Consider the following 14,113-nt stretch of genomic DNA (forward strand, 5'->3'; position numbering starts at 1 on the left):
AATGACTTTGTGTTTTAGTTACAATAATAATTATACTTTTGAGAGAAGAAATTATACTTTTGTGAGAGCTGTAAATTATCCCGTTTTAGGGAAGTGTTATTTCTCGCCGAGACCTAAGTCATACAAAATTTGGATCTGTTTCTGTTGCGTATATAGAGATAAAAATGTATATCAATAAAAATAAAAAAAAATTCATTGATTCCAATAATAATAAAAAAATTGTTAGCCATGGATTCAGTTTGAATATAAACTCTCATACAACTATAATTTATAGAAGCTGCAAAGCAAGGCTTATTTTTTAGTCAACTCACTGCTATTGCTGGTATTAAGTGTAGCTAACATGTTTCTGATAAAAATATGGATTAGAAGAATTAAAAAGAAAATTGGTAGTTTAAAATAAGTGAGAGTAGCCATATTTAAAAGTTAAAGTTAAGCTCTTTTCTACATAAATATTGATCCAATTGATTTGATTTATTAGCCGGGTAAATTTGAAACTAGTAACAGTTAATCAGGTAGATTTATGTTATTGGTTATATTGTGCTATTAGTGAGCGAAGGTGAGCAAATTAGAAATATATATACAAAAAATACTATAAAAAATTGAATGGATGTTAAAAGTATACATTACTCTAGATGAATAGAATGAAGAGACTTGAAATTTTCTTAGGAAAAATCCAAATAACTTTACATAAGACAATTTATAGAAAGAATAGAAAACAGAAATTCAAAGAACTAGTAGCAATTAGGTAAAAAGGAGTCATCACAATCTTTACAGAGGAACTCACAACTGTTAGAACAAAATTCAGCTTGTTGAAAAGAGAAAGTATTTTTATTACCTTGACAACCAGTTCCTTCCTTTTTTCCATCGCCATAATAACCAGCAGGGCATATACAATAAAACCCCCCATCACTATTTTTACACTGCGCTTTAATTAGTTGGTTATATATACATGGAAAATCTTCAGAATCTACTGAACTTGAACATTCATCCACATCTAAAAATGTTAAAAAACTTGATTAATCACTAACTTATCAAATTATGAAACTTTTTCATAACTTTATAATAAGAGATAAACAAAAACTTTCAATTTCATTAATTTAAATAACTTTTTTTTTTTACTTTAAAAAAATTTGTTTTGTTTCTATTTCATTACTTTTAATAACCTTATTTAAAATTTAACACTTAAAACTTAAAATTTAGAGTATAAAATAAAATACGAAATTCTTTAATAAATACTGTAAACAAAAATATAAAACAGTATTACTAACCGAAGCAAATATAGGGGAAAACGGGGCAAAATGGCTATTTATATAACAACTCAACAAAAAAACTTAAGAATAGGTGAAAACGAAACAGTATTTACATCTTGTAATTTATAATGCTAATTGGTTTTTTTCAAATATTATTAACACAATTTTATATATATAAGTTTACATTTTGCGCTTAAAAAAAAAATACAGTGGTATTGGTTATTCATAATAGATGGTGCCTTTCAGGTGTAACTTTTTTAGGAATATTTTTTTGTGACACGTGTTTTTTTTGTGTTACTTTAGTTAGAGTACTTGGTAGTTTTAAAACTTTAGAAAATTGGAAGTAGAAATTGCATAATAACTCATCTTGCCCCAGATGATAAATTTATGAACTTTTTATTTCAGCTTTTTGTACTTGCAAACTGAAAATTTAGGCAGGCAATGGACCATTATGATAACACAAACATACTGACAAAGTATTATTGGTTCATGACTGATAGTTTTGCAATAACTTAGGGTTTTCAAAAATTTTGCCATCTTGCCCCATCTATCCCTATATAATAAAAACACCAATTTAAAACAAACTTAAATTATATGGGATGTAAGAAAAGGAAAAACATTAATGCTTAATGTTTTCTGAGTAGTGGTAGGTACTCTCTTTAATTATTTCTCTGTACTCAGCACTTTTTGTGAATTAAATTCTCTACAGAATCATGTCTATTACTATCAGAAATTTACAGAAGTTCAGCAACAATAGTTGGTTTATCTCGTTAAATAAACGCTATTGCTACTTATACTTTAACCCATAATCTATACTACAGTATAAGAGGACTTCACTACATATAACAAACAACACCCATTTTCAAATAAGTAGTATGAAAAAGGAGGTAAATGCAATAAAAAATAATTTTTTAGATTAAATTGAAAAAAATTTAAACAACTTACCAATTAAACACAAAAGTAAATACTTTTAATAATAATAATCTTGAAAATAATAAAAAAATGTTCATAATCAGAAAGTCAAACAAAACTTTACAATCATTGTAATAATTTTGTATCATTGTAGACATTGTCATTTGCAAGACATGTAGACAATAATTGTTGACATATATCTTTCATAGACAAAAATTTTGTGTCAAATGAAAATCCTAAGGTTAAAAAGTTAATGTTTTCTAGACATATCATACATAGATATATACATGGATTCATATATACGTATGTAAGTATATATGAATGTTTATCTATAAATAACAACTATCATGAATAGAAAATAAGTAAATCACTTGAAATTAACTATGCGCAAACATCTCAGGAGGTTAAACAATACCTGGTATTGAGATATACATACATATATACATACATACACACATACATAAACACATATATACATACACACATACATTATATACATAAATATATACATACATTTTAAAATAAAGATAAGTTTAAATAAAGAATATAAAAAATCTATCTATAAAAAAATCTATAAAAAAACAAAAAGCATGCAAAATGATGTAAAAGACTGTGTGTACTTTTGAGTGTATTGTATGATGTAAAAAAAAAAAAAAAAAATCTGTGCTATTTATGTTGTACAGTAACATCTTGTGTTGTTGGTGACCAGGGTAAAAGATTTATCTCTCAACTTATGTCAAACCAGCCCACTTATACTCCAGAGTACCATGATTAATCAAATACCTAGGCATGGATTTATCCCTGACTTCTGATTCTAAGAGACATATTCCACAAAAAAATATCTTCTCCCATGGTGATTGTGAAATTAGTCATGCTAGATAACAGTTGACTCTTACAGGCTAGTCCCATTAATATTTAAAACTTATATGGTTTATAAATTTGCCAAATGGTCACACGAGCAGTGAATGAGCCCTAGGAAAAACTTAGCAACAATAACTAGTTAAATTTGTCAATTAAATTTAAAATTAGTATTTTATTTTTTTACTTTTAGTAATTATTTTTTGTGATTTTTTTATCTCCACATGTTATAGTACAAAATCTCTGTTGATATGATATTAAATTTGTTACATCTTAAAAACTACATCTTCTAAACAATATATCTTTGAAATCTTTATATCACATTATATCTTATTATCATATGTATAAAAATAAAAAAATAAAAAAAATTGTAAATCTGAGATAAATCAACACTCACCAAAACAATTTGTCTTATTAGTATCGAGCACAAACCCATCATCACACACGCAATTAAAAGAACCTATTGTATTTATACATTTTACATGTTTATTTGTCATGTTACAATTATGCATAAATTCTTCACACTCATTGCGGTCTATAAAAAAAATTATTAATTGCTCTACTATTTAAAAGCAGTGAAAAAATAATTCAAATACAAATTCAAACAATATAAAAATAGTAACACAAATAGTAAATGATAATTAAGCATGTTTTATAAACAAATTAAAAAAAGTGAAAAAACTTTAATTAAAAAAAAATTGTATCAAGGATTTTTTTTCAGTAAGATTAAGCACTGTCAACATATTCACCAACAGTCAGAAATATTTATAACTGAATTTATAAGAGAAAATATTAATATTTAAATTAAGTGTTTAAGGGACATTTCTTGTTGTACGTAAAATTTACAATAAGTTATAAAACATCAAAACAGCATTGTACTAACTAATTTTTCTTTTTTTGTGATATTTCGGTCTAATTTGTATAGACCATCATCAGACATAAAATAACAATTTAAAAACCGTTACAATATAAAATTTTAAAAACCATAAAGAAGCCATTACAAAGACGACGTCAATAAAAATTGTTTTGTTTTTTTATGATTTTTTTAAATAGTGGTCTCCACTATTTGAAGCATCAATTTGAACTATCAATTTGAACTATCAAATTTGAACTATCAATCAGGTCCGATTGGATTATCACAAATGGTTGTTATTGCAGAGGCATTTTTACAAAAATTAGAAACAAGAGCTCTACATATTGCAGAAATCAAAAATTTTTCACCAAAATCTTATAGGAGGTATGTTGATGATAGCCAGGCCAGATTTTAATCAGTTAAAAAGCATAACAAATTTCTTATTTTATTAAATCAACAAGACTCCAATATTCAGTATACGTCAGAGGTTGAAAATGATCAAAAAGAACTAAATTTTTTAGATATAAAAATAACTAACCCAAATAATTACCATTATGATTTCAAAGTAGACCATAAAGAAGCAATAACAAACATACAAATAAAAACCTGACTCAAATATCAACCCTGCAATTATTACTGGAGTTTTTAAAGGTTTCATATCACGAGCCACCAAAATCTGCTCCGAAAAATACATTAACAACGAGATTCAGTTTATAATAGATATGTTTGTTGAAAACGGTCATAAGAGATCAAACCTAGAAACAATTGCCGCGTATTACCTTTCAACTAAGAGCAATCCTAACAACAAAGTTGCAAAAAAACTAGAAAATAATATTGCAATAATAAAGCTACCTTGGCTACCAACACTTGGACCGAAACTACGAATAGCCCTAAAAACATATAATGTCAATATTATTTTTACAACACTACCTAATTTAAAAACAATTCTCTGTAACAACAAATCTATTTTAATGCCAAACAGCAACCCTGGGGTGTACAAGCTTACGTGTTTGTGTGGGGAATTTATATTAAGGAAACAAAAAAGAGAATTTTGCAATGAAGCATAGAACACCAAACTACTGGCACGAGTGACAATTGGCATGCTTCTGGAGCAACTGAACATTGCAAAGAATGCCATGGGGTATTCGACTGGCTGCACCCAAAAACTTTATCCATAAATAATAACTTTCATGAAAGGAAAATAAGGGAATCGCTTAAAATTAACTATGCGCAAACATCTCAGGAGGTTAAACAATACCCGGTATTGCTTAACAGGGATAAAGGGATAAAAGTTGCTTTAAATAGTTGGAGACCACTATTTAAAAAAATCATAAAAAAACAAAACAATTTTTATTGACGTCGTCTTTGTAATGGCTTCTTTATGGTTTTTAAAATTTTATATTGTAACAGTTTTTAAATTGTTATTTTATGTCTGATGATGGTCTATACAAATTAGACCGAAATATCACAAAGAAAAGAAAAATTAGTTAATACAATGCTGTTTTGATGTTTAATAACTTATTATATTTAAATTAAAAAGAAATTAATTGTAAGTTTGTATCATGTATTCATTTTAATATCAAGCTACTTTTTATTTAAATAACTCACATTTTTAAAGATTAAAAATGTGAATTATTTGTATAACTCTTTTAAAATCTGTTAAAACTTTTTTTTATTTATTAAATAGAAAATATTTCAGTGTTTTTCAAAAAATATTGTTTATGAATGATAAATTTTATTTATATTTTAATTATAAAGTAAATTTTAAACCATTTTATACTTGTGCTTAAATCATATTTTTAAAACAAAATAAGAAAAATATATATTAGACAAGCCTTAACAATAAATAATAACAGTTGTATTAATTACCAATGCAAGAATGATGTTCCACCTCTCGGTTCCTTTTATAACCATGTTTACAAAAACACACATAGGATCCACGAGTGTTCCAACATGTTCCATTAACAAAATCACATATTGCTTGAATGCTTCCGCTGTTGTCAACTACACACTCATTTATGTCTAAAAAATTAGAAGTAGTTTTAATTTTTAAAGAAGTAGTCCGTGTATCCAATGGGCAAAGTTGTTGTGTTAATATTCAATTGTTCATTAAAATTCAGTCAAAATTAGTTTTATTCTTCTTTTCCAATAAAAATCCAAAAAATCATTTCATGTGTGAGGTATTGACTAACTTATTTTTAATTGAGTAGGACTTCTAAAGTCTAAAACTTAAACTAGACTTAAGAGACTTCATATTAAAAAAATATCATATAAAGATGCTTTTTTTTACCTTAAAATACCTGCAACAATAACTTTATTGCCTTATGATAAAATAACATAAATATACAATTAAAAATTATTTATGACCAGCAATGGGCACAACTTTTACATGCTCATTTTGCCTAACACCTGACATTGAAGAAGAATGGGTAACCTATAGCTATTACATATAAAATGTGACATCATCATATGATTTAAATTATGTATTAATTATGGAACAAATTATTCTATTAAACCATAGGTTAAAATATTGCCAAATGAACTTTGATCACAATGAAAAAATGTGCTATTAGAACTGAACATTTGTTGATTTATTGTTTTATGTTCTTTTTTTTTTGGATTTAAAAATTGCATTTTTCAATCAAAAGACAAAAATAGATAAAAACAGTCAATGAAAAATTATAAAAAATATGAACAAAAGTAAAAAAATACAAAACTGGAAATGATATAATTTATAAAAATAGAAAATTGAATTAAAAAAATTCAAGGCAAAGTTTTAAGTGATAATTGTGCCAGACAAAAAATGGCATTATGTAAAATCATCCAAACCACACAATTGTAGAAACTTGACATTAATCATGTTTGAAAGCAATATATTATGCATATAACTAATTGCATATGGCTAATTATGGTTCAAGTAGTAATACTACTTGAACCATAGCTATATGTAGATGTATGTTATGTACACGATTAACAAGTTTTTAACTTATTTTAAAATTTAGAATAATTACAGGCTATCAGTTAACTTAAAACATGAAATTAACTTTGGAATTGATTAACTGTCAACTTAAACAGCTAACTTTAAGAACTTTTTTTTATTTAATTTTAGTTTTCATAAAATAAATTATAAGAAAAAGCAATGTGAAAATAAACTGTTGCATCCATACCTATGCATCTCTCATTATTTATTTCTAATCCATTTTCAAAGCCCTCGGTGCATTTGCACTCATATCCAATATTTAGGTCAACACACATTGCTTCTCTGGAACAATTATGTCTTTGTGTGGTATCTGTGCACTCATTTATTGCTAAAGTAAAGTTAATAAAATCAATTGGATTTAACTGATTAATTTTTTTTTTAGCAAAATCAATTTTCTCTGAAACATTTTCTTTTGAAGAAACTATGCTTTGTTTTTTGACAAAATATCAACTCACTAATTTTCTGATAAAATATTAACTTGTTTATTTGAGAAAATTTAAAAGTTAAATTTAAACAAATAAATTGCAATAAATAAAATTTTATTTTATTTTAAATATTTATTTGTACTGTTGGTGATGCTAGAGTGCCTAATGGTGACTATTACAACAATACGGGCTCTTTTGGCCTACGGTGACTAATGTGTGCATTTGATCAATTAAAATCCATTCTGTAGGTCTTACGTCTAGCTCTGATGTACTAGCTCATAAGTGCAAGAAGTGTTTAGCTTTCTATTCACTCGCTTTGAAAGTGGATAAAAATATAACAAAACCATACCAGAAGATCAAACGAAACTTACTAATACATTACACCATCACACCTGTAGATATAAACAATCTCTAATATCAGTAAATCACAAACTTTTTTATTGCATATGATCTACACACAGAGTAACTAGAGCTTTAGTTGTTTCTCCCCTGGTTTTTGAGCATACTTAGTTCTTCTACTTTACAAGAGTCTTGCCATTCATTTCCCAGCTAGCACACAAACGTTGATAAAACGTTAGAACAATGTTGTACATTGCATTAGACCAACATAGACCGCCAACATTGTTTTTATATCATTTTGGTTACAAATGCGACATTGCCAACAATGAAAAAACAACCTTGGCCCGATGTTGTATTTTAAGTATTACAAGGCAGCAGGACATGAAGCAGATTGTACTGGGTTACATGTTACCAGTAGCAGGATAACCTGACCTAACACAATATATAAATAAACACATTAAATATTACATATTTAAACGCATATATAATTGTATATATGTACTTATACTTATACATTTCAACCACTTTAATGGATCAACATTGCTGACGACATTTGTTTATACTTATCACCTATATGCGATCATTGTGTTGCATAAACAATTGTAAATGTGTATGGTGAGAAATAGTTTGGTTTAAAACCAAACAATTTTTCAAACTGAAAGTAATAATATTTAAATTTAATAATTAACTTTACTTATAAAAAAAAGTTTATAGTCATTTCCTAAACGTGACTCCACCATTATTATAAATGAGACTAACTCAAGTGTTACTAACAGTACAAATAAAGCAAAAATAAAGATTTTTATTTAAAGCCATTTATTTGTATAAATATGACTTTTAAATTTTTATTATGTTTTATTGCTGCACAATTGAATATTTAACTATTGATTCATAATTAGCATAATTAAATATTTAAAAATAAAATGATAAGTAGATTTCAGTTAGAGAAAACATTAGATTGCTTAAAGCCTTTTACCCCATATGCACTCTACACCTCAGAGGCCAACTAATCTTTTGATATTGGCTTGATTTCCTTCATGAATTTACAAAAAATAAAATATAATTAAATGAACATACGAAGGCATGTTATTTTGTCTCTAGAAAGTTTCAACCCTGATGGACATGAACATACATAAGAGCCAAAACTGTTTTGACAATAATCAGAATGTTTAACTCCTCCACGATAACACTTGTGAACTCCCATTGTGCACTCATCAATATCTGAAATAAATTCCATCCATATATATTGAATATTTTGATGATATAAAATTGCCACAACTTTGTTTTCTCAGTAAAATAAAAAAACAAAAAATACTTTATATAAATAAATAAAATAAGTATTAAGACTTTATTAACAATTTACTTTTTCAATTCTTTTCAAATCATGATAAAAAAAACTTAAATTGTAAAAAAAGTGCAAAACTGATTGTATAATAAATAAATGAGGCTTTTACCAACTCATTACAAATAAATTTAAATTCAATATAATCTTATTTAAGAGCAAATTTATTTCAATTTATATTCATCTTTTATCTTATATTTTAAAGAGTTTATTAAGTCCATTTCTCTTTCTTTAACTTTCTTTAATAAAAAATTAATGAAATAAAAATTTTGTAATATTAAATAAAGCTTGTAATAATATGTTTCAGAATTTTATCTATCTTATAAGATTAAATTTTTTATATTTTTATAGAATTATCTTTGTTATTAAATGTATTTTTTTATGACCAATTTAAACATTTGAAATTATTTTTCTGTCTTTCTAAAAATCTTAAATGTTTAAGTTACTTTAAATAATGAAGTTAAATTTTTTAAGTTAATGAAAGTTTATTGAAAGTAAAATTAATGAAAGTTTATTGAAATTATGAAATTTTATGATTAATTATGATAATTAATTACGATAATTAATTATGATAAATATGATAATTAATTTTGAAAGTTTGTTCAAATTATTAAATTTTAAATTATGAAAGTTAAATTAAAATCTTCCCGTTGCAATGTTTAATGATTTAATTGGTTTATCTTTTTGTTTTTATTTTTACAAAAAATCATTTAAAAGCTTTTTTTTGAAAAATTGTCATGAAGAAATGAATAATAATGACTATTTTAAAAAAACTAGGTTTTTAATTAAAAAAAATTTCTTTTGACACATTTTGAAAAAAATGTTTATACAATTTTAAAAAAATATGTTTTTTCTATAATTTAATTTCAATTTTCAACAAGTTAAATAAAACTTGTTCATTTATTAAGCAGTAATTAGAAGTAATTTGTAAAAGTGTTTTGCATAACTTTATTATAATGTTTCAAAAGATAAATTTTAAAGTAATTTATTTTAAACGCAATTAAAAATGTAACAAAAAGTAATTTTCACTTTGAGTTTGAGTTTTATGAGTTTTATTTAAAGCTTATATATTTTCTTTTCCGTAAGTAATTTTTTTCTTTTTTCTTTAGTTCCTTTTTATCTAGTTTATGACTTTAAAACGCTTAGCTAAACTATTTTAGCTAAAAAAAAGACTTTAAAACTAAAGCTAAACTATTTAGCGTTTTTTTTTTCCGGCGCATTTCTGAAAAGTTTAAATCATCAAAACATCTAAACAGCCACGGCCAAGTTGTCAATAAAAAAAAATCATTTATGTGGTCAGCAATAGCATTCGATTGCACACCATTCCTGTCCAAGCCTACCATAGATAGTTCAGCAAAATACAAATAGAAAATAAGATCATGTTATTTAATGCCTTGTGTAACCTTTTGTAGTTTTGTATGGATGTCAGTTATGGTACCTCTAGCGAAAAGACTCATTCGATTGTCTACGTGTCGCATATAATAATGCACTTCACTTGATATTAAATAACCTACTATCGAATAGTATTAGCGAATTATTTGTGAAGCAGGATGCCCTTTGTATAATGTTGTTAGTTGTAAACAACAATATTCATCATTACTACTGCTACAGAATAGTAAGAACCTCATTATAAATTAATAATTTTAACCTCATCAAAAAGCTTTTGTTAACTTTGACAGATTCTTGAAGTCTCCATTGATGTTTAAATGGAGAGTTGAGTTATATTAAAAAAACTTCAAATTTTTGTCCCTTTAGGTTTTGTTTATATTCAAGTGCATTATTTTTTTTATCCACTTTATTTTTACCCATTGTACATTTATTATCCTTGGGCCTTAAGCTTGTCAATAAATTTGATTGATTGATTTAAAAAATTTAAGTCAAATAAGGGAGTGTTACCTTTAAATAGTTTTTTTTCAGTCAATAAATTATAAGATATATCAATGTTGTTTATTGAATTTAACAAATTTTTATTTTTGCAAAATAATTTTTCACTTATTTGCTAAGTGCACGCAAACTAATGATAATTAATATGCCATGACCTAATGATTTTAAACTGTTATCCGTTGATACAAATTAGTGAATTTTTCTCAACTTAGTTTGTAAAATTTATTTACTCCAAAAAAAACATATAAATTTAAATATATATATAATTAGTGAATTTTTCTCAACTTAGTTTGTAAAACTTATTTACTCCAAAAAAATAAAAACATAAATTTGAAGAAATCAAAAGAACTAAAAATGAAATAAAAGTTGTTTTGATATTTCTTTTTTAAAACCCCTCAATATAATATAAACTAATGTTAAGTATTGAATAATAAGATAATAAAAATATACTATAGGTGCTGTTAAATGCACAAAAAAAATGAAAACTATAATAAACATTCTATACATTTTATTAGATTATGTATATTTCAGCATGACTTGAAAATTCTATTCTAAACTTTTAAAAGTGTTTTTAATATTACGATTGCTTTAAAGCAGTCATGTTTAAGCATGGTTTCTTTTAAATTAGTAGCAAATGCATTCACTTTAAGTAAAATTTTGCATGTTTTTGTAAGCACATGCAAAAACCATGCTTAAGGTAATCCTAATGAAGAATTATGTTTTAGAACAATTTTTAAAGATGTTTTTTAAATTTTAGTAAACTAATTGTTTTTTTATTATAAATATGTGTTTTTTATAAAAATAGAAAACTATTAATTGCATAATAAGTTGGAAAAATAATGCTGAAGTAATTCTGTCATTTTGAAAAATTTTAGGCGACTGCTATTGCTTGCATAAGTAAAAGTAAAGAAACACTGTTTGTTTTTCTGACTTTCTGCATGTTCATCCCTTTGTCGCATCCTGACAGGGTGAAAATACTAGTGATGTACTAATTAATCGACATCATTATCATTATCAGCCTAATCGGACACTTTTTGCACAAGCATTATCGTTATTGGAATCAACTTTTTTTTATTGATTTACCAAGTTTTTAACCAATTGATTTAAAAAAAAAAAATTAATCCTGCATTATGAAAATAGTTAGATGTTAAATAAACCAAATTCTCTCTACTCCATGTATTAATGAATACTATGGTATATAAGGTATACTTTTTTTTTAGACAAAATTATACTATTAAATATAAATATTTTTAATAGTAAATTTATTTCCAAAAAGACTGCAATCAATATTATGTAAGTTATTAGTTAACAAAAAGCAAAGAAAAAAAAAGAAAAAGGTTGAAGGAAGACTTTTAAAAACTTTAAACTGCATGATTTAGAAAAGCCTCAAATCAGGACTTCTAAAGTTATATTTTTGAGGTAAAAAAGTTTATAAAGATTTTTTGAGCATGGTGGCACAGTTACAGTAAAAGGATCATCTAGTAAATATCTAGTAATAATAATGCTTTTTATTTAAGCAAATACCATCTTAGGGATATGATTATTGGGATAATTATTAATATAGATGAGTAACAAAACAGGATTAAAGATGATGCACCATTAACCATCAAAGGCAGAAAACAATGTAACACAGGTTTTAGCCTATGCCAGCCTATTGATGAAAAAGAAGTGCAAGACTGACCTACAATTTTTCTGCTTACTCATAAAGTTTTTGCACAAGAAGTTTTCTACAAAGCAGTTCCCAAATATTAATATCTGCCTAAAACAAATATTTTTATTAAGACACTATCTCTAGCCTAAACTCAACCAAGAACCCCAAAGAAAGATGTAATTTATATCTGAGTTGCAGCAAGATATTTGACAGATTATATTTGGCTACATGCTATAATTAGTTGGGTGATCTCTGATAATCTTGATCTTGACCTGACCTGTAATTTTTAGTTTTATATTATTGATTGTTCTTATAATTGGTTAATTAATCAGTATCAGCATTAGTGTTGACATATTTTAATCCATCAGTATCAGTATCGGCATTGCCTAAAATTGTGCAAATAGAAAGTGACTAAAAAAAACATATATTGCAGTCGCGAAAAAATTAAATTCTAACTATTACGTTTAGGAAAAAAATCAAATTTTTGTTTTTCTCCTAAATGCACATAAAAGCAGAATCACAGCATTCCAAAAACATAAATTTCAAGAACACTCAAAAATTCTATTTTTAATAAAGAAAGTTTCATTAGATTCTCATTAAAAAACAAATCAAAAAGAAAAAAACTAAACTTTCTACATATGTTTGCTGTTGAATACAACAAGACAGTTTTGATACTTTTAATCATACTCTATAAGGTAACCAATCTCTCATTTAAGTCTTTTTCAGTTAGTCCTGTAAAGACGATGAACTAATTCAGTACCCTGTTTATTATAGAGCTTTTTTTATCAGTCAATGAATGTTTACTTGATAAAAAATGGCATGAACATTTTGGGGTGTTGCTGTAGTTTGGCAATGCTAAATAGAAAATTCGGAAATGCTAAATAGGAAATTCGGCAATGCTAAATATGCACATTGTTTAGCAATTTGTGACATTTGTGAAAAAAAGTATAGCATTAAAATAACAAAACTATGTTCTGCTTTGAAACTTGCATATGTTTACTTATATATCTAAAAATAACTTGTTCTTGAAATTTATTCAGGGATTGTCCATAAATTATGTTACAAATGATTAGCCACTCCCCCTCTAGGAGAAGGAGTAGCTAATCGTTTAGTGACAACTTGTATGGAACTTGTTACTAAAGAGTTATGATGTTGTGATGAAGGGGAAGGGAGATCAAAACCACTCAAAAATTGTTACGTAATTAATGAAGGGCCCCAATACAAACATTTTAAGACTAAGTAATGAAGTTATAAGACCAAGACAAGACTAGAAATCAAAGAACTCATAACCAAATCTTGAAAATGTATACCTCAAGACAAAAAATTGTCTAAAGATAACAACACTGATTCAAAACTCATTAAATGCTTGAGAATAAGAACAACACTTAACATTTTTTTTTACATTATTGTTAAAAGTATATATGTAATGTAAAGAACAAGTATTATAAAATTTGAACCTACATGATTTTATTACATCAATCTGACTTTTTTTTAATGTGTAGTTGATAGTAAGATACTTTCGTTTATACGTATTTAAAAAAAAAAGTTTTTGAGGTAATTTAATTTCTTATTATTTTTATTTTTTCAATCTTTGGTTAAAAATTTTTTGTTCAAAATTA

General features: G+C 25.7%; 1 protein-coding gene across 1 annotated transcript in view; it reads right to left on the reverse strand.

The window, feature by feature from the left end:
• Positions 1–14,113, reverse strand: part of LOC100214713 (latent-transforming growth factor beta-binding protein 1) — a 39,397-nt gene that overhangs the window by 2,950 nt on the left and 22,334 nt on the right. Inside the window, exons 4-8 of the mRNA XM_065801001.1 lie at positions 8,695–8,838; positions 7,041–7,181; positions 5,743–5,895; positions 3,418–3,555; positions 836–994 (exon numbers count right to left, since the gene is read on the reverse strand). Coding sequence (XP_065657073.1) covers positions 836–994; positions 3,418–3,555; positions 5,743–5,895; positions 7,041–7,181; positions 8,695–8,838 — 735 coding nt within the window. The remainder of the gene's footprint in view (positions 1–835; positions 995–3,417; positions 3,556–5,742; positions 5,896–7,040; positions 7,182–8,694; positions 8,839–14,113) is intronic.

This window comes from Hydra vulgaris, chromosome 07, assembly GCF_038396675.1.
Source record: "Hydra vulgaris chromosome 07, alternate assembly HydraT2T_AEP".
NCBI lineage: Eukaryota > Metazoa > Cnidaria > Hydrozoa > Anthoathecata > Hydridae > Hydra > Hydra vulgaris.